Source organism: Oncorhynchus clarkii, chromosome 8, assembly GCF_045791955.1.
Source record: "Oncorhynchus clarkii lewisi isolate Uvic-CL-2024 chromosome 8, UVic_Ocla_1.0, whole genome shotgun sequence".
Classification (NCBI taxonomy): Eukaryota; Metazoa; Chordata; class Actinopteri; order Salmoniformes; family Salmonidae; genus Oncorhynchus; species Oncorhynchus clarkii.
The window spans coordinates 19,412,977-19,435,004 of record NC_092154.1 but is presented as its reverse complement, the minus strand read 5'-3'; the positions used below and the strand labels follow the sequence as shown (position 1 = coordinate 19,435,004).

Genomic DNA, 22,028 nt, shown 5'->3' with positions numbered 1-22,028 from the left:
TGTAGTCGTACTTAGTAGTTGGTTCTACAATGTGATGTGCATTTATAATGGACTAGGGAGGAGTGTTTAGAGTGATGCAATGATTAGATCACTACTATGTAACATCGCTACTGCTCACTACTCCAGCTCCTCCGCTTGACCCTGGAGGTCCTCTGCGTGGTCCTGGGCTCTCAGGACCAGGTCTCTGTCTGTCAGGGGCAGCACCTCAGTCTTCTCCTGCAGCCCATTGCTGGCGCCGTCGATCGCAGCGTGGTATTCAGTCACGTTCTACACAGACAAAGACCCCATTCCAGGACTTAACTAACAATATTACCTCTGAATTATTATATTTCCCTACTGAGTAACCCAATAGAGAGGCAATTGACTTAAAGGGGAATTGTTCAAAGAAGCAGTGGCTTTTTCGATCCCAATCAATTCCAAAAATGAGTCTCTCATTTTGTCTGCCTGTTAAATTTGTTATGGATTGCATAGACCAGTACATGGGACTCTCCCTGTCAGTCCATATTCAACACATGAACTGAAACATTACATGACGACCTCATTGAGGGGGTCCAAAACACAAAGCTTTCAGGCATAGCAGGTTAATAGTGACTATGGTGTGTACACTCTTAGCCTTTTTTTTCTATCTAGAACCTAAAAGTGTTCTTCGGCTGTCCTCATAGGAGAACCCTTTGAAGAACCCTTTTTGGTTACAGGTAGAATACTTTTGTGTTCCATGTAGAACCATTTCCACAGAGGATTCTAAAAGGAACCCAAAAGGGTTCTACCTAGAACCAAAAAAGGTTATCCTATGGGGACAGCCGAAGAACCCTTTTGGAAGCCTTTTTCCTAAGAGTATACAGGCCGAGAACAGGCCTTACCTGCACCAGGAGATGCATCTCGGCCACAGTATTTTCAGTGTCCATGATAAGGTCTTTAGCCATCTGCAAGGTGTCATTCACAGCTTCGTAGTTCTCTATCAGTTGCTGCTGCTTGGCCTGGGAGAGAGAGTGGACAGGTTTAGTGAATACTCTGACTACTGTAGAGATCCGAGAATATACATTGTGTAGAGAGTACAGGTTATGTATCTCTCCCATATGAACACTTGTATCATAAAAGTACATAAATCATAGGTAGAATAATTTCAAATGTCAAATGAAAGCTGCAAGCCTAATCGATGCAGAACATCAACATTTAATTCATAGAACACCCTTTAACAACTTGTATTTTGCCCTAAAGAGGCAAGAGAGAGATATGTGTTGACAGCAGTTATGAGTATGGTACAGTAACATTCGCTTTCCCCCATAGTAACCCTGGCTGTGTTTCTCCTGCCACGACTTGTGTTGACTAATCTGTTTATGGGAAGGACGAGCCCCAGATTATGGTCTGCCTCCTGTTTGGACAGTACACCATTCACGGAATAGATTTGAAGCCGAGGCCCAGATCAAGGAGATAACACACACATACAGCCCTGCACCAGCTGGTTGTCCTATCTCCAGCCTTCACTGCAGCAGCTGGTTGCTCCTCGCATCAGCCTTCACTGCAGCAGCTGGTTGCTCCTCACTCCAGCTTTCACTGCAGCAGCTGGTTGCTCCTAGCTCCAGCCTTCACTGCAACAGCTGGTTGCTCCCAGCTCCAGCCTTCACTACAGCACAACCACAATAGGCCCATAATGTCAATTTGTACATGACAACAGGGCCAGTCTCTGGTATAAATTAGAATCACAATCCCTCAGGATTTCACACCATAATGAATAGGAACAACAGGCCTGTTGTATTGTATTTTGGATATATTATTTAAAATCTTTCAGTTGTCTAACCAGCCTCATGCCTCAGACGGAGGAAACGTTAAGGAGCTGTACAAAATGACTGTACACATTCAAGTAGCTGTGGGCATTCAACTCTAAGGGGCATATCCTCTTTATATGGGCTATGGGGTTACGCTTGTGTTGTACAATAATGTATCTACCCCCCACTTTGTGCCTCCTAACAATCCCTAACAGCTGTTTCTGTCTTATTGTTCTCTACTACTAAATACCATGGGTAACTGAGTTCTCTGGCAGATGTTGGGAACAACTACAATCCCCATACTGTATGGCAGAGAGGGAATATCTGGTCTATTCCTTGGAAGGAGATGAACTGTTGCTTTCCAGTGATAAAGTCAAGCTGAATTCCTGCAACAGTCAGAGGGAAGATAAAGGCAAATGGCACTTATGCACCTCAGAGCAGGCTGGAGCTGCACTGATCTCTTTAGCTGGGCGCTATCAAATCAAATCAATTGTTATTGGTCACATACACATGGTTAGCAGATGTTAATGCGGGTGAATCGAAATGCTTGTGCTTCTGGTTCCGACAGTGCAGTAATATCTAACAAGTAACCTTTCAATTCCCCAACAACTACCTAATGCACACAAATCAAAAAGGGGTGAATGAGAATATGTACATATAAATATATGGATGAGCGATGGCCGAGCGGCATCGGCAAGGTGCAATAGATGGTATAAAATACAGTATATACATATGATATGAGTAATGTAAGACATGTAAACATTATTAAAATGGCATTATTTAAAGTGGCATTGTTTAAGTGACTAGCGATCAGAGTGAGCTGTGGTAACGAAACCATGCTGACAAACACAGGGAGCCAGGGAGTCAGGCAAGCAGAGATACAGGGAGTCAGGCAAGCAGAGAGCCAAGGAGTCGGGCAGCCAGTAGGGAAGGCATAAAGTCAGTCAGGCAGCCAGTCAGTCGGCTAGAGGCATTTGGGGAGGCAGGAGGAGAGAGGCTCCAGACGGCACGCTCTGGTCCAAGCTGACCCCGGGGTCGTGGGAAGTTACCTCACTCTTCTGGAATTTGACGGTGTTGGCTTTGTTCATGTCTTCCGTCTCCTGGACAGTGTTGGCAGCCTTCTGGAGGATCTCCTGGGCCTCAGAGAGCTTGTTGGTGAAGCGGGAGAGCACCTCCCGTACCGGGGCCACGCGGCTGTCTGTACTGATCAGCTTCTTCTCCAGCTGACGCATGCGTCTAAGGACTGGACAACACAAACATTTGTAAATACACAAGACCACAAAGCTTGTCTCTACCTCTCCATTATAACACGCATGTGTGTTTCTTTGTGTAGATGTGTCTATGTGTGAGTGTGTGTGTTTTTTCTCACGGTCGTGGGCCTCGGTTGACTCATCGGTGGCGATGGGCTCTTGTGGGGAAAGGTCCAGTTTCTTCATCCAGGCCACCATGCCCTCGGCAACAGCTGTCTTTTGAATGATGATCTCTGGGTCCAGATCCTGATGGACACTGTACAGCTTCCAGTCACTGATCATCTCTGTGAGACACAGACACGACACAGAGCACAGGGGGAAGGAAGGCTGGGATATGGCTATGGGACATGGCAGAGGCTCCATTACCAAAAGCACCCTCATAAACAAGTGCTGATCAATGGATGGCAGTAGGAAATACAGCAAAGGTGATTTGGATTTAAATCTTAAGGCAAGGCGGGCTTAAAAAGTAATTGGATGTCATATCAACATTTATAACTTACCTAGAAGCATTATGAATAATGGGGAGGTGTACCGTGCTCAGAGAGGCATAGCAGTGTATCTTTAGCAGGCTTAACAATACCTTTAATTAGCACTTTGAGGGCGGTAAGGTTAGTTGTCAGCTCATCAGCCAGAGTGAAGCTCTGTAGTGTGTCGTCATCCACTCTGTCCCCCAAGGACTTCACTACACTCTCCTGGCCCACAGCAAACACCACACAGATCAATTACATAGTCAAGACATGAAAAACACCACAGAACACAAAAATCAATGACACATTCTGGACACCACCACTACAAGCTCAACTAAAACAGAATTGATGGCTCAGAGATAACTGAACTGTATAACCTTAGTCTCTCGTGACAGACGTTAACATTAAAATGTTAAATCGAGTAGTGGGAGATTTGGTTCTGGAACCAACAGGACCCTGAACAGCTTCTACCCCCAAGCCAGAAGACTGCTAAATAGTTAACATTTTTAGTCTACACTAGTTGTTTACGAAGCATGCAACAAAAACATTTGAGTTAGTATGAATTAACTCCATGTTGGTTTTTGTATTTGGACATTATTTCACCTCCAGAGCAATGTCAACTATGAAAGGAGGAAGGAGGAGGAGTGTGAGTGAGTTAGATGAGTGATGAAGGTGTCCTCTTACCGTCTCTGCAAGATGGTTCATGTCTAAGAGTAGAACAGCGCTGGCCTCCTCCAGCTGCCCAGTCTGGGTCCTCATCAGAGCTGACTTATTCCTCCAGTTCACAAACTGTGTCTGGAAACAAAACATAGGGGTAATGGGATACACTTACACAATACTATTACAATACAGTAAATTTATGTTAGGATTGTGAGAAGAAAATGATGTGATTCACACAGTACAATGGTTGTTAGAAAGGCTGGTTAGTTGGTTGGTTGGTGTATGATATATGCCAAACTTTATTTTTAGAAAAACTCTGCTAGTTGAGCTGCTTATTTGTCTTGTTTAAATCAAAATGAACTGACAATATAGGTGTGTATAAACATCTTGAGTCCCAACTATATCAGCCTGAGCAGAGAGAAAGGCTGTACGTGGTGTGAACATAACAACATACAGGAACTCAAGTTCTTTTGTTCACCTGACCTAGAATTCCTTACAATCAAATGCCGACCGCATTATCTACCAAGAGAATTCTCTTCGATCATAATCACAGTCGTGTATATCCCGCCCCAATCAGACACGTCGACGGCCCTGAAAGAACTTGTTTTGACTCTATGTAAACTAGAAACCACATATCCTAAGGCTGCATTTATTGTAGCTGGGGATTTAAACAAGGCTAATCTGAAAACAAGGCTCCCTAAATTTTATCAGCATATCTAATGCGTGACCTGGGCTGGCAAAACCCTGGATCGTTGTTATTCTAACTTCAGCAACGCATATAAAGCCCTTCCCCACCCTCCTTTTGGGAAATCTGACCACAACTCATTTTTGTTGCTCCCAGCCTACAGACAGAAACTAAAACAGGAAGCGCCTGTGCTCAGGTCTGTTCATCGCTGGTCCGAACAATCGGATTCCACTCTTCAAGATTGCTTCGGTCACGTGAACTGGGATATGTTCTGCATAGCGTCGGACAATAACATTGATGAATACGCTGATTTGGTGAGCGAGTTAAGTTAGCAAGTGCATCGGTGATGTTGTACCCACAGCGTCCATTAAAACATTCCCCAACCAGAAGCCGTGGATTGATGGCAGCATCCGCGCAAAAATGAAAGCGCGAACCACTGCTTTTAATCAGGGCAAGGTGACCGGAAACATGACCGAATACAAACAGTGTAGCTATTCCCTCCGCAAGGCAATCAAACAAGCTAAGTGTCAGTATAGAGACAAAGTAGTCGCAATTCAACGGCTCAGACACGAGAGGTATGTGGCAGGGTCTACAGTCAATCATGGACTACAAAAGGAAAACCAGCCCATCGCGGACCACGATGTCTTGCTCCCAGGCAAACTAAACAACTTCTTTGCTCGCTTTGAGGACAACACAGTGCCACTGACACAGCCCGCTACCAAAACCTGCAGGCTCTCCTTCACTGCAGCCAACATGAGTAAAACATTTAGACGTGTTAACCCTCGCAAGGCTGCCGGCCCAGAAGGCATCCCCAGCTGCGTCCTCAGAGCATGTGCAGACCAGCTGGCTGGTGTGTTTACGGACATATTCAATCAATCTTTAACCCAGTCTGCTGGTCCCACATGCTTCAAGAGGGCCACCATTGTTCCTGTTCCCAAGAAAGCAAAGGTAACTGAGCTAAACGACTACCGCCCCGTAGCACTCTGTAAAGACATTCTTCCTGGGAAGGAGAGGCGGACCAAAACGCAGCGTGGTTATAGTTCATGGTAATTTAATAAGGTAACTCAAACATGAACAGGAATACAATACAATAAACGTGAAAACCGAAACAGCCCTCTCTGGTGCAGAAAACACAAAGACAGGAAACAACCACCCACAAAACCAAACACAAAACAGGCTACCTAAATATGGTTCCCAATCAGAGACAATGACTAACACCTGCCTCTGATTGAGAACCATCTCAGACCAAACATAGAAATAGACAAACCAGACACACAACATAGAATGCCCACCCAGCTCACGTCCTGACCAACACTAAAACAAGGTCTCAACCCCGCTCTGTGCAACTGGGTCCTGGACTTCCTGACGGGCCGCCCCCAGGTGGTGAGGGTAGGAAACAACATCTCCACCCCGCTGATCCTCAACACTGGGGCCCCACAAGGGTGCGTTCTCAGCCCTCACCTTGTACTCCCTGTTCACCCATGACTGCATGGCCATGCATGCCTCCAACTCAATCATCAAGTTCGCAGACGACACTATAGTGGTAGGCTTGATTAACAACAACGACGAGACGGCCTACAGGGAGGAGGTGAGGGAGTGTGGAGTGTGGTGTCAGGAAAATAACCTCACACTCAATGTCAACAAGACAAAGGAGATGATTGGGGACTTCAGAAAACAGCAAAGGGAGCAGCCCCCTATCCACATCGATAGGACAGTAGTGGAGAAGGTGGAAAGTTTTAAGTTCCTCGGCATACACATCACGGACAAACTGAAATGGTCCACCCACACAGACAGCGTATACCACCTACTGCATCTTGCCTATGCCGTCCGGCCATCGCTCATTCATATATTATTATGTACGTATTCTTATTCATTCCTTTACACTTTTGTGTATAAGGTAGTTGTTGTGAAATTGTTAGGTTAGATTACTTGTTAGATATTACTGCATGGTCAGAACTAGAAGCACAAGCATTTCGCTACACTCGCATTAACATCTGCTAACCATGTGTATGAGACAAATTAAATTTGATTTGATTTGAAAATGGACTATACCTTCAGACGTTGGGCGGTGTAGTTGTAGTACTTGAGCCTGTCGTTGGCTGCAGCCCCAGTGGAGATGTTCAACACACTGACCTTCACCTGGTCCAGGGTCTTATTGGACAGCCTCAGGTCACCAATCAGGTGCCAGATACACTCATCACAACCTGGTGGTAGGGAGGAGACAAATTATTTGTGTGTAATTTCCCCAACATCACATCATGTTAAAATCCAACACAAAGGGTTGTTTAAGATAATAATAAAAATGAATGTTTCAGTTTAACTAGACACTCTTACTGATGTTGCAGAGGTTGACCGTGGTGGATTCAGGGAGGCACTCCCCAGTGTGCATATCACAGTGGCTGCTAGCACAGTCACATTCTGGATGGAAGAAACAGACATACACATTTCATATAGTTGATTACATGTCGAGTTCCATTTATTGAGTTGAAGGCTTTATCATCCGGACATAGGAGAGTCAGTCGGAGTACAAATACCAAATATATAATGGAACCCATGGTGGGTCTTTTGGCTGGGAAGGAGTGCTGCTGCACATCTGTAGTGTGGTTCTGGTTCTCTATAGTGAAGCTGTGGAATGGATGATGGTTCCGGCAGCTGGGCAGATAAATTAGGACTGGGCGGGCGGTGATGTCAGAGGAACGTCGGCTGCCAGCTGCAGTTAGTGTCTGTGGTCATGTGCAGATGCGTACGGATGATCCCGGTGTTTTAGATCGCAGCAGATGCCTCCAAGACATCATGTATGAGTGGGTGTGAGAATGGTGGACTGGCTTGCTAGCTACAGATAATGTTATCTGTTCTTAATGTTTGACCAACTGGTCTGGGTGGTTCGCAAGATTAGACAGACACAGTACTTACTCTGACACCCTGAGGGGCCGTAGTTCCAGTAGTCTGGGAGGCAACGCTCGCAGTATCGGCCTCCGGCCCCTGGTTTGCACTGGCAGCTGTGGGTCAGAGGATGACAGGTGGGCCGGAGACCGGCAGGTCCGCAGTCACAACTATGGCAGCCCTGGCAGTTATTGAAACCTGTGTGGCCCTTCTAAAGTACACAATGGATATACAGTATGTTAGACATCTGGTTGTTATTTTTGTTATTCACAGTAGCCTTAATTATTTTGTCTGCTTTACTGAGCATATCTGTTGTCAGGAAAATCTGTCCAACAGTGTTATTGTGTGACCACATGGTTGTAAGGCTGTCTCCTTGACAAGGCCCTTGAGCGTCTCACCTCACATTGGTCACAGAGTTGGCCGGTGACACCAGGCTTACAGTGACATGTCCCTGTCCTGTCATCACACGAAGCTGTCCCACACTTACTACACTCACACACTGTAACACAGGACACACTCATAGTTAATACAGTGGGTCAAAAAAGCATGACATGGCCACAATGAAAATGGTTATTTCTGCCCTAAAATACAAATGAAAATCCTTCATACTTTTCTACAAGTGAGTTAGAGCTGGACTTATCTCATCCAAACAGCAACAGTCCGTGTAGACCCAAATTGGTCTACACGGACAAGTTCTGGCCTTGTTTAGATCTTATTTATCTGAATGATATCAGTTTGTCTCTGTGAATGGTTTGTCCTCTGACAAATCAACTGTAAATGTTGGTGTTCCTCAAGGTTCCGTTTAGGACCACTATTGTTTCCACTATATATTTTACCTCTTGGGGATGACATTCGAAAACATAATGTTAACTTTCACTGCTATGCGGATGACACACAGCTGTACATTTCAATGAAACATGGTGAAGCCCCAAAATTGCACACGCTAGAAGCCTGTGTTTCAGACATAAGGAAGTGGATGGCTGCAAACTTTCTACTTTTAAACTCGGACAAAACCGAGATGCTTGTTCTAGGTCCCAAGAAACAAAGAGATCTTCTGTTGAATCTGACAATTAATCTTAATGGTTGTACAGTCGTCTCAAATAAAACTGTGAAGGACCTCGGCGTTACTCTGGACCCTGATCTCTCTTTTGACGAACATATCAAGACTGTTTCAAGGACAGCTTTTTTCCATCCACGTAACATTGCAAAAATCAGAAACTTTCTGTCCAAAAATTATGCAGAAAAATTAATCCATGCTTTTGTTACTTCTAGGTTAGACTACTGCAATGCTCTACTAGACTCCTGCTACCTGGAGACTCCTGCTACCTGTTAGACTAAATAAACTTCAGTTAGTGATAAATACAGCTGCTAGAATCCTTACTAGAACCAACAAATTTGATATTATTACTCGAGTGCTAGCCTCCCTACACTGGCAAGGGCTGCTTTCAAGGTTTTACTGCTAACCTACAAAGCATTACATGGGCTTGCTCCTAACTATCTTTCCGATTTGGTCCTGCTGTACATACCTACACGTACGCTACGGTCACAAGACCCAGGTCTCCTAATTGTCCCTAGAATTTCTAAGCAAGCAGCTGGAGGCAGGGCTTTCTCCTATAGAGCTCCATTTTTATGGAATGGTCTGCCTACCCATGTGAGAGACGTAGACTCGGTCTCAACCTTTAAGTCTTTACTGAAGACTCATCTCTTCAGTAGGTCATATGATTGACTGAATCCACTGGGATTCTCTGCCTCTAACCCTATTACAGGGGCTGAGTCACTGGTTTACTGGTGCTCTTACATGCCGTCCCTAGGAGGGGTGTGTCACTTGAGTGGGTTGAGTCACTGACGTGATCTTCCTGTCTGGGTTGGCGCCCCCCTTGGGTTGTGCCATAACGGAGATCTCTGTGGGCTACACTCGGCCTTGTCTCAGGATGGTAAGTTGGTGGTTGAAGATATCCCTCTAGTGGTGTGGGGGCTGTGCTTTGGCAAAGTGGGTGGGGTTATATCCTGCCTGTTTGGCCCTGTCCGGGGCATCATCGGATGGGGCCACAGTGTATCCTGACCCCTCCTGTCTCAGCCTCCAGTATTTATGCTGCAGTAGTTTATATGTCGGGGGGCTAGGGTCAGTCTGTTATATCTGGAGTACTTCTCCTGTCTTATCCGGTGTCCTGTGTGAATTTAAGTATGCTCTCTCTAATTCTCCATTTCTCTCTTTCTTTCTCTCTCTCAGAGGACCTGAGGCATAGGACCATGCCTCAAGACTACCTGGCATGATGACTCCTTGCTGTCCCCAGTCCATCTGGCCGTGCTGCTGCTCCAGTTTCAACTGTTCTGCCTGCGGCTATGGAACCCTGACCTGTTCACCGGACGTGTTACCTGTCCCAGATCTGCTGTTTTCAACTCTCTAGAGACAGCAGGAGCGGTAGAGATACTCTTTATGATCGGCTATGAAAAGCCAACTGACATTTACTCCTGAGGTGCAACCTCGACAACTACTGTGATTATTATTATTTGACCATGCTGGTAATTTATGAACATTTGAACATCTTGGCAATGTTCTGTTATAATCTCCATTCGGCACAGCCAGAAGAGGACTGGCCACCCCTCATAGCCTGGTTCCTCTCTAGGTTTCTTCCAAGGTTTTGGCCTTTCTAGGGAGTTTTTCCTAGCCACCGTGCTTCTACACCTGCATTGCTTGCTGTTTGGGGTTTTAGGCTGGGTTTCTGTACAGCACTTTGATATATCAGATGATGTAAGAAGGGCTATATAAATACATTTGATTAGATTTGATTTGAACTACAAGTTAATATTTGGTGAACATGAAGCACTTTTCCATGATACTATTCTTACACGGATGTGCACATGGCATTAGATAATACACAGGCCAGGGTTGTCTGAATTGTACTGTACTGTCTCTGAGGCCTTGTGTCATTAGAGCATGGCAGGAATTCTCACTACCCAGCCTGCCCAACTGTGTAAACACACAAAATAGACCTCCCCGTATTTTGTTTCAGATTGAGCCTTGTGATTGACTTATGACTTATATGAGCAAAACAATGGGAAATTGTTAAAGCTCTATTGAAGACAAATCCATAGTAAGTCTTTAACCCCAAGAGCAACGTCAAAGCAGCTTTCAAATCCAGAATTGTGCAAATGACTGTATATAGCTTCACTATTGTCAGACATCAAATTGATATCTATTTTTCCCTTGGATATTTTTCCATGGGTAGTCTACATTGACAGTAAAGTTGACCTGTGTCACGCCCTGATCTGTTTCACCTGTCCTTGTGATTGTCTCCACCCCCTCCAAGTGTTGCTTATTTTCCCCAGTGTATTTATCCCTGTGTTTCCGGTCTCTCTATGCCAGTTCGTCAACCAGCGTGTTTTTCCCGTGCTCCTACTTTTTATAGTCTCTTTTGCTAGTCCTCCCGGTTTTGACCCTTGCCTGTTTCTGGACTCTGTACCTGCCTCTCTGACCATTCTGCCTGCCCTGACCTTGAGCCTGCCTGCCACTCTGTACCTCCTGGACTCTGAACTGGTTTTGACCTTTTGCCTGTCCATGACCATTCTCTTGCCTACCGTTTTGGATTATAATAAATATCAAAGACTCAAACCATCTGCCTCCTGTTTCTGCATCTGGGTCTCACCTTGTGCCCTTATAACCTGACTTATTCCCTTTAGCTCCTATTGGAGCAAAGGGCCTCAGTAGGGTAAGTAATGTCTAACAGTACTCTTGGCAAGCACCTCTGCAGTTCTTGGCACTGATGGCGTCGCCGTAGAAACCTGGGGCACACCGTTCACAGTTGGCTCCGGCCGTGTCCCCCCAGCAATTCTGACAGAAGCCGGTCACATTGTGGCACTCATTGAAGATGTGGTTGGGGTCCGAGTTACCATTACAGTCACAACTCTTACAGGAGTCACCGATCACCATGGGGTTGCCATAGAAACCTGGAGCACATCTGGGTGAGGAAGATGCAAGGTGGTTGCCAATAATTGTTTGATTTAGAATGACTTCACTTACAGTGAAACATCATTGTTATATGAAAGCATTTCCAAATATTTATTGTTCAGGCCCTGAAAAAATAAATAGTGAAATTGTAAGAGCTTTACATGTGTCTATATGAGCCGATTTAGGATAATAAGTGTAATTGCTCCCACGGTGGTGTTAACTCATGGTGTTGGCCAAGGTTCTGTCAGCACTGACCTCTCACAGTAATGTCCAGCATAGCCCTCTTGGCAGTTGCATCGTAGGATGTTACTGCTTCTGTCACAGTGCTCTGCAAAGCTGGCCAGACACACAGCGGAAAGAATGTCAGTCAGTGAGCTCTGCCCGCCAACACACAGGCCTCTCTCTGCACGGCCTGCACAACAGTAGGGTCTGGATGGACGGACGCTATAGCTTACTTGTTGGAGGGGCTGGACAGGGGACAGGCGCACGGCTGGCAGGAGTGACGTCCGTGGTTGGCAACGTCAGGCATGTATCCATCCTCACATATTTCACAGAAATTCCCAGTGGTGTGGTCCTGACATGACTGCATGGTAAAGAGTGGAATATAGTTGAAATATATTACTGATATGACAGTAGATAGTAATCTAGAGACTAGAAGTATTCCCCATGGTGTAATTTAACAATAAGGCACAAGGGGGTGTGGTATATAGCCAATATACCACGGCTTAGGGATGTTCTTATGCATGACGCAATGAGGAGTGCCTGGATACAGCCCTTAGCCGTGGTATATTAGCCATATGCCACAAACCCCTGAGGTACCTTATTGCTATTATAAACTGGTTACCAATGTAATTAGAGCAGTAACAAGAAATGTTTTGTCATACCTTCGGTAAATGGACTGATTTACCACAACTTTCAGCCAATCAGCATTCAGGGCTCGAACCACCCAGTTTATAATAAGTATTAATAGATGGGATGGATGGCATACTTACTGTACAAACACCTGTGATATCTTCACATGTTTCTGAATGGCCTTTGCAGTTACATGGTAGGCATTTTTTCTGGTTACTGAGAAAATATAGTTTTGCACACACCTAGGGAGAGGGAACATGAACGAGCTCTTTAAAACAGAGTACAACCTCAGTTTCACACACAACAGTTTTCCCCTGAATCTGATCTAGGATTAGAAATACATTTGACCAGTGATATGGTTCCTGACATTAATGCCAAGTTGCTTGCGGGGCACTTTATCATTCTACCTTATGTTATTTTGAGTATTAAATTGTTATTGATTACTGCACTGTTAGGTTTAGAGCTTGCAAGAAAGGCATTTCTCTGTACTTGTGCACGTGACATTAAAACTTGAAACAGCAATTTCAGAAAGTACGTAGAGCACCTGGAATCGTTTTGGCAAGGCTGGATTAAGTTGTGCGTCATCAATGGGATACAACGTTCCCCTACTTTTCACAATATCTCTTATCAAACACACTCACGTTCCGTCATGAAAAAAAGGTGCTCTCTTATTTAGCTACTCTAATATGTGACAATAAAGCATAGTACGTGACTAAGACAAAATTCTGACATTATTGGATTACTTGCATACTGCTAATAATGGTTCTCTCATTCACAGAATGTTACTTACAAAACTCTCATGGCCAATTCACTCTGCCACTTGTTCTGTAAGGCAGTTTCCCAATGTAGTGTGAAATCAGAGTTCAGCAACACCTCTCCTCACTCCCCCTCCACAGATCCCTTTGATCTTCAGTCACCCCATTCAAAGATGGTTATGATCCTACAACACTACTGTTCATATTGGCCTGTTGTAAGAGTGCAGTGTTTTCCCCCCTTGTTTCATCCAGTCAATGGAACACGTATGTTGTGTCCAGAGTGGCAGGCACCAATACATCTCAAACATCTCACACAACTGCATAATTCCCCTTGATTTATTCGGTAGCAGGCCGTGAGGTCCGGAGTAGAACATGAGTAGCTTCCGTTCAACTGGCAATCATTGGAAAATAAAATAAACGACCTACGAGGAAGATTAAACTACCAACAGGACTGTCACGCCCCGACCGTAGAGAGCTTTTTATATCTCGATTTTTGGTTTGGTCAGGGTGTGATTTGGGTGGGCATTCTATGTTCATGTTTCTATGTTTTCTATTTCTTTATGTTTGGCCAGGTGTGGATTGGGAATCATACTTAGGCAGCTTTTTCCCTCCTGCTGTGTGGGATCTTGTTCTTCGTTTGTGACCAGGTAGTTTGCACTACGAAGCTGGTCGGTTGTTGTTTTCTTTATTGTTTTGTTTTGTCTAAAAGTTTCACTTCAACAATAAATATTATGTGGAACTCAAGGAACGCTGCACCTTGGTCTCATCCTTCCGACGACAGCCTTTACAAGGACATTAAAAACTGTAACATGTTAGTATTAAATTATCAACATACTGTACAGCTGGCTGGTTATACGCTGCATCGGCAGGATAGAACAGCGGCGTCTGGTAAGACAAGGGGTCGGGGACTATGCATATATAAAAACAACAGCTGGTGCACGATATTTAAGGAAGTCTCAAGTATCTCATGATAAGCTGTAGACCACATTATCTACCGCACTCAATGAACAGTATTCCGCCATAAGCAAATAGGAAAACACTCATCCAGAGGCGGTGCCCCTAGTGGACGGGGACTTTAACTTCTTCGATATAGGGGGCGCTCAACGTCAACAAAACGAAGGAACTGATCATGGACTCTAGGAGACAGCAAAGCGAGCACGCCCCATCCACATCGACAGGGCCGCAGTGGAGAGGGTGAAAAGCCTCGGTGTGCACATCACTGACAACCTGAAATGGTCCATGCAAACGGTGTGGTGAAGAAGGAGGAACAGCGTCTCATTAACCTCAAGAGGCTGAAGAAATTCGGCTTGGCCCCTCTGACCCTCACAAACCTCTATAGATGCACCATTGAGAGCATCCTGTCAGGCTGTATCACTGCCTGGTATGGCATTTGCACTATCCGCAACCGCAGGGCTCTCCAGAGGGTGGTGCGGTCAGCCCAAGCATCATTGGGGCCACACTGCCTGCGCTCCAGGATATCTACAGCACCTGTTATCACAGACAGCCCAAGAAGATCATCAATGACCTCAGCCATCTGAGCCATGGCCTGTTCACCCCGCTACCACCTAGAAGGCAACTTAGTCACTGTTACTGGCCGGCTACCACCCGGTACTCTACCCTGTACATAGTCATTGAACACTGCTCACTTTAATAATGTTTACATACTGTTTTTACCCTCTTCATATGTATATACTGTATTCTAGCCAAGCCTCATCCTATTAAACTACTGCTGTACACACCTTTTCTATTCATATACTGTCCATAATGTCTATACACAACATCATATACATATGTATATTGCTCGTTCTGATATTTCTTAATTATTTTGTTTGTTGGATTTGTGTGTATTGTTTTGAATTATTGCACTGTTTGAGCTAGGAAAAACATTAGCATTTCGCTGCACCTGCGATAACATCTGCAAAATATGTGTACTTGACCAATAAAATGTGATTTGATTTAACTACCCTATGGTGAACTACTTTTGACCACCAGGGTCAATACAGTAGGGCTCTGGTCAAAAGTAGTACACTATATACTGTATAACAGGGAATAGGGTGCCATTTGGGATGTAGACTTTAGAAGTGTAAAGTATAGGGGCCTCCCGGGTGGCGCAGTGGTTAAGGGCGCTGTACTGCAGCGCCAGCTGTGCCATCAGATTCCTGGGTTCGCGCCCAGGCTCTGTCGTAACCGGCCGCGACCGGGAGGTCCGTGGGGCGACGCACAATTGGCCTAGCGTCGCCCGGGTTAGGGAGGGCTTGGTCGGTAGGGGTTTCCTTGTCTCATCGCGCACCAGCGACTCCTGTGGCGGGCTGGGCGCAGTGTACGCTAGCCAAGGTGTCCAGGTGCACGGTGTTTCCTCTGGCGCATTGGTGCGGCTGGCTTCCGGGTTGGATGTGCGCTGTGTTAAAGAAGCAGCGGCTTGGTTGGTTGTGTATCGGAGGACGCATGACTTTCAACCTTCGTCTCTCCTGAGCCCGTACGGGAGTTGTAGCGATGAGACAACAATTGGAGCTACTACAACAATTGGATACTACGAAATTGGGGAGAAAAAGGGGTAAAATTCAAAAAAAAAAAGAAGTGTAAAGTATATAACACAGCAGACGTTTCACATGTAATATCTAACTACATTAGTTCCTGTTCGTTTGGACCAGAATGAGTCTCATTCAAATATCCTTTAGTTCAGAATACCATTTAATTAAAACACCAAACCCCAACTTCCTGGTACTGTTTCCCCTGGGTATAGGGAGTAATCCTGTGATACAGAAAACAAACCCCTCAAGAATATTTTACAGCATGGTAAATGCTCTAATCCGCTCCCAAATGGCATGAACATTGAAACAATTCACATCTGTAGCCTTCTGGTCCACTCTGAATGTCCTCTGTAAAGTGAGCTATTTCTGAACTATTTCTCTGTGCTCCCACTGCCGTAGAGAACAAAGATGACATTCACCATGTAGTGTAGCCTTTCTCTGTTTCATGTGCAGCAGCATGTCCCAAAGACTATGTCACTGTGCTCCACTTCTAAAAGGTGGAACCTCAAATAAATGTTAAGGGAAATTCCACGTTAACAGAGACTCAGATATTTCACACTCCTTGTGCACAGAGTTTAATGGTTTGTTTAACTTTGCAATCATTGTTATTTTTTGTTGGCATACAATTTAAAGTGACAAATCTGAATCTCAACATCACTCTGTTATCGGGGAATTGCCAGTATGCATTTATCATTAGCTGTTCATATCATGTGTTCGGAAGTGCTATAAGTTATTTAGCCTACATGAGACTAAGCATGAGTCTGGCTCTATCTCTGCCTCTGGGACAGGGATAAATAAATACGGTGGGTCTCAGCTCAGGCAGAAAAACAAGAATTGGCTCCAAACAAGAGTTCAGTCCAAAGTCAACATCTTCTCAGGTCTGAGGCTGTGGCAGACTCTCTCTCTCTCTGAAATAGGAACAACAAACCCGGTGCCCCCCTCTCCCTCCCTGCCTGCACCCACTCCTCACAATAAGAGGCAGATAGTTTATTGACTTTGGGCCTAGTGAAGGCTTCACTCTCTGACTTAGTGGTGAACTCCTCGGAAGATACTGAGGATGGGAAAGGGGTATGGCTTAGTAATGTGAATCTCGTCATAATCCAATAACAGAGCAGAGACGATATGTCTGCAGTGGAGAGGCCTCTATATATGGGTCTCTGCTATTAGAATGCTCATGTACACAGAAGAAGTAAACAATTTCACAAGAGGCGGAAGATCGTCAATTTTAAATTTAGACACTGGGGGATCTGCTCCCTGCCCTCTACCCTTCCCCCCACCCCATCAAAATTCTCTCTAAAGCCTTAAATTTAGCAAACAAAAAATAAATATAGTTATTAAATTCATTGTTCTGTGACTCTCTGTGACCTCTTACACAATGCAAAGTAGGCTTGTGTCACATTTACATTAGTCTTGCTCTGGGCACATTGTTTTGCCTGTGTGTCCCTGAGATATAAGGTCTCTCTCTAAGATAGATGCCCATTCTTTGGGCCCCCGTTGGCCCCAAAACAGGAAATATCTGCATGCGCTCAGTCTACCCACTATAAATGTGTGAGCAGCACGTCCTGTATTGTTTCTCATGCCATTTCTGCTTGCTATGTTCCCTCTATGTGTGTTGCTCAACACTTGGCAGCTGGTTTCCATTAGGGCTCCACCGGTGGCCAATGGAGAGTGATATGTCCCTCATCAGGGTCTCGGCTGGAGCTCCTCCACAAACATCCCGACGCCAGGCAGAACACAGAGAGGGTTGAGACGCAGCACTGAGCGGCCAGAGTGCTGCCACAGAGATCCACACAGCAAGATCCTCTCACACCCAAACCACCCCAGCATTTCACAAAAAAGATCTAAGAAGCATACTGACTGACTTACAAACCTGCCTCTCTTGCAGTGACTATCTAACCCCATTAGAGTTTAGCTATAGAAGCATTCAGCACAGTTCATGGGCATAATATCCAATGTGACAGTCTGATTCAGTCATGTGGAAAAAGTGATGTCGAAAAGTTTGCAATAACAACAGGTCCTCTGTATTTAGCTGTGATAAGGAACTGGACGCCTGCTGTGCATCCTGTACCAGCCAAGCAGAGAAAAAACGAAATGTCTGGTCTTACTTTCATCACAGACTGCTGTTCCCAATGTAAACCAATGGAAGTCGCTGGGCAGACGATCCCTGAGAGGACGATGGAGAGTAGAAGGCAGAGGCAGGGCAGAGCTTTAGTAGCAGACATGTCTGTGTGTAAGTCCAGTGGAGCGCTGCTCCCTCTCGCTCTCTGTCTCACTGTCCTGCCTGTAGTGAAGTCTTTCTGCAACACAGGCAGCTCTCTCTCTCCCTCTTTCTGCAGCACCCGTTGGTTAACTTTTCCACTGGTCCGACCTTGCGGTGCAAGCCCCAGCTCAGTCCAGCCGCAAGTCCTATAAAACAAATAGTGTGTACTTCCTCCTCTCCTTTCCTTTCAACTCCCGCCTATGCCTCCCCCAGTGGACCTGCCTCCCCAGAGCCTGATCATAAATCACATTCAGATGAGAAGTCTGGAGAGGGAGAGAGAAGAGGAGAGAGAGGGGGGAGCAATAAAAAGGGAGAAAAAATGAGAGAGCAACGGGGTGCACTAGACTAGTGTGTATTTCAGACAGGCAGACAGTGCAGTCATCCAGGTGGCATATCTCCCTCTGACTGGCAGAGTCACATTGAGTGTTGTTGGTCAGCAGCTGTCTCCGTCTGCAGGGTCCCTCCATGGTACCCTTGGTACTGTGGTAGCAGACTGAGCAGCAGACACAACCTCCAACCCTTCTCAGAGCCCTCCCTCCCCCCTCTGGTCGTACAGGTAGAGAGAGGGGCCGGGATAAGCCTGAGTTCTGAAAAGATCAAAAAGCTGCCCCCCCCACCCCACCTCTTCACACTTCTCCCCCATCCCCCTCCCTGGCTGGCGCTGCCCCTCTGTTTTTCTAAACACAGGTCAGACTGTCAAAGAAGGTGATACATTTATGAAAACTATGTTAGTCAGGATGCTTCCCCACCAGGAAGGAGGCCAGTGACTATGGCTGAAAGTAGCACTCAGTCAGGCAAAGGAAGTATTGTCAAAGTTCAACGCTGTGTACTCTAGGATCAAAGTATGGTGTCCGTGTCGGTGCATGTGCTTTATTCGTGTCGGAAATGTTCAATGCAGAAACACATGACAATAAAGAGACGTCTCATGCCAGACATTAGATTGTGACAGGGTGATGTTGTTCTCTCTCCATCTCTCTGCCTATAAAGAGTGTGTTGTAAGTCGTTTCAAATGTGGCGTCTGAGTTATGTGCCATTGGTCCTGACTGGACCATGTGGAAGTTCTACACTGCTCGTCGAACATCTCATTCCAAAATCAGCCTCTACTCTTCTGGGAAAGCTTTCTACTAGATGTTAAAAAACATGGCTGTGGGGACGTGCTTGCATTCAGCCACAAGAGCATTAGTGAGGTAGGGCACTGATGTTGGGTGATTAGACCTGGATCACAGTCGGTGTTCCAATTCATCCCATAAGGTGTTCAATGGGGTTGAGGTCATAGCTCTGTGCAGGCCAGTCAAATTCTTCCACACCGATCTCCCAAAAATATTTTGCTTTGTGCACAGGGGCATTGTCATGCTGAAAGAGGAAAGGGCCTTCCCGAAACGGTGGCCACAAAGTTGGAAGCACAGAATAATCTAGAATGTCATTGTATTACTGTAGAATTAAGATTTCCCTTCACTGGAACTAAGGGGCCTAGCCTGAACCATGAAAAACAGCCCCAGACCATATTTCCTACTCCACCAAACTTTACAGTTGGCACTATGCATTGGGGCAGGTAGCATTTTCCTAGCATCCGCCAACCCAGATTCGTCCGTCGGACTGTCAGATGGTGAAGTGTGATTGATCACTCCAGAGAACGCGTTTCCTCTGCTCCAGAGCTTTACACCACTCCAGCCGACGCTTGGCATTGCGCACAGTGATCTTAGGCTTGTGTGCGGCTGCTCGGCCATGGAAACCCATTTCATGAAGCTCCCGACAAACAGTTATTGTGCTGACATTGATTCCAGAGGCCGTTTGGAACTCGGTAGTGATTGTTGCAATTGAGGACAGACGATTTTTACACGCTACGCGCTTCAGCACTCGGCGGTCACGTTCTGCGTGCTTGTGTGGCCTACCACTTCACGGCTCAGCCATGGTTGCTTCTAGACGTTTCCACTTCACAACAACAGCATTTACAGTTGACCGGGGCAGCTCTAGCAGGGCAGAAATGTGATGAACTGACTTGCTGGAAAGGTGGCAAGTCACTGAGCTCTTCAGTAAGGCCATTCTACTGCCAATGCTAGTCTATGGAGTACACATGGCTGTGTGCTCAATTTTATACACCTGTCAGCAACCGATGTGGCTGAAATAGCTAAATCCACTAATTTGACTGGGTATCCACATACTTTTGTATATATAGTGTATGTCTCGAATGATCAATAAACAGGCCGTCACATTCCACTGATGCATGTTAGGGATGTTTCTTTTAATCCTGCCTTTCTTCCATGCAAGAGCAAAACAAGACACAACATGTCCGTTACCACGCATCAGAGGAGATCAAACGTCAGCCTTTATAATATGATAGGAATTATCTCTCTCACACACGAACACACAGCACACACATTGCCTTATGTAAAGCCTGGCCTCCATAAGAAACATCCTGTGGTGTTTACAGTTTCCCAATCTTATAGCTTTACTAGGTTAAATAACAAACGGACGGAAAGGGAAATACGGTTAATGCCCACAGGTGTTTTACTGTTACACTGCACGGGGTAACGGGGAGCTGCACAAAACCAACAAACCTAGCCTGAACTAGCTAGCCATACCTCCCACTGGACTGTGACAACTGTGCGGCCACGGGGTGCTAGCCTCTCCCGGTATATCACCACTCCAACCTGGCCAACTACGTAGCAGGGACCCACCCAGTTGCTGTCCAGTTTGGGGCTCCTGCTTTTCACTCTCTTGGGGCCGTACTCCAACACCAGGTCTCCTGATGTAAAATGTTGCCCCTCACATGCACATCGTACAATGTGTATGTGAGGGGGCAACATTTTACATCAGGAGGCAGATTTTCTTCATAGTCTTGGTAAAATGAGATATTTCTGTATCTCATTTTCAATACATTTGCAAATGTCACGTTCTGACCTTTATTTCCTTTGTTTTGTCTTTATTAGTATGGTCAGGGCGTGAGTTGGGGTGGGCAGTCTATGTGTGTTTTTCTATGTTGGGGTTTTGAGTTCAGGCTAGTATGGTTCTCAATCAGAGGCAGGTGTCGTTAGTTGTCTCTGATTGAGAATCATACTTAGGTAGCCTGGGTTTCACTTTTGAGTTGTGGATGTTTGTTTTCCGTGTGTGTGTTTGTTGCCACACGGTACAGTTTCGGTTTCGTTCATGTTCACGTTTATTGTTTTGTATTTCATAGTGTTCAGTTTATGTCTTAAAATAAACGTTATGGACACTTACCACGCTGCACATTGGTCCTCCGATCCTTCTCGCTACTCCTTTTCAGAAGAGGAGGAAGAATGCCGTTACAGAAACACCCACCAACAAAGGACCAAGCAGCGTGATAACAGGCAGTAGCAGCAGCGGCAAGGAACACAGGACTCCTGGACATGGGAGGAGATTCTGGACGGCAAAGGACCCTGGGCACAGCCAGGGGAATATCGCCGCCCAAAAGCAGAGCTGGAGGCAGCGAAGGCAGAGAGGCGCTGGTATGAGGAGGCAGCACGGCAGCGCGGCTGGGAGCCCAAGAGGGAGCCCCAAAAATATATTGGGAGGGCACACAGGGATTGTGGCGAAGCCAGGTAGGAGACCTGCGTCAACTTCCCGTGCTTACCGGAGAGAGAGAGGGACCGGGCAGGCACCGTGCTATGCGGTGGAGCACACAGTTTCCCCAGTGCATGTGCATAGCCAGGTGCGGTACATTCCAGCTCCTCGCATCGGCCGGGCTAGAGTGGGCATCGAGCCAGGTGCGATGAAGCCGGCTCTACACATCTGGTCTCCAGTGCGTCTCCTCGGGCCGGCGTACATGGCACCAGCCTTACGCATGGTGTCCCCGGTTCGCCAGCACAGCCCAGTGCGGGCTATTCCACCTCACCGCACTGGCCTGGCTATGGGGAGCATTCAACCAGGTAAGGTTGGGCAGGCTCGGTGCTCAAGAGCTCCAGTGCGCCTGCACGGTCTGGTCTACCCAGTGCCACCTCCACGCACCAGC

General features: G+C 46.1%; 1 protein-coding gene across 2 annotated transcripts in view; it reads right to left on the bottom strand.

The window, feature by feature from the left end:
- LOC139415067 (laminin subunit alpha-4-like) overlaps positions 1-18,215 on the bottom strand; it is a 34,166-nt gene extending 15,951 nt beyond the window's left edge. The window contains exons 1-15 of one of the 2 annotated variants that reach the window (XM_071162831.1): positions 17,904-18,215; positions 12,653-12,754; positions 12,116-12,243; positions 11,916-11,996; positions 11,456-11,670; positions 8,110-8,210; positions 7,742-7,922; positions 7,163-7,246; positions 6,881-7,032; positions 4,168-4,278; positions 3,597-3,708; positions 3,136-3,300; positions 2,816-3,009; positions 861-977; positions 119-267 (exon numbers count right to left, since the gene is read on the bottom strand). In XM_071162831.1, coding sequence (XP_071018932.1) covers positions 119-267; positions 861-977; positions 2,816-3,009; positions 3,136-3,300; positions 3,597-3,708; positions 4,168-4,278; positions 6,881-7,032; positions 7,163-7,246; positions 7,742-7,922; positions 8,110-8,210; positions 11,456-11,670; positions 11,916-11,996; positions 12,116-12,243; positions 12,653-12,754; positions 17,904-18,020 — 2,009 coding nt within the window. In that variant the 5' untranslated portion in view covers positions 18,021-18,215. Of the gene's footprint in view, positions 1-118; positions 268-860; positions 978-2,815; positions 3,010-3,135; positions 3,301-3,596; positions 3,709-4,167; positions 4,279-6,880; positions 7,033-7,162; positions 7,247-7,741; positions 7,923-8,109; positions 8,211-11,455; positions 11,671-11,915; positions 11,997-12,115; positions 12,244-12,652; positions 12,755-13,302; positions 13,356-17,903 lie in introns of those variants that run through there. The other variant, XM_071162830.1, reaches the window with a different exon arrangement.
- Positions 18,216-22,028: the final 3,813 nt, after the last annotated feature.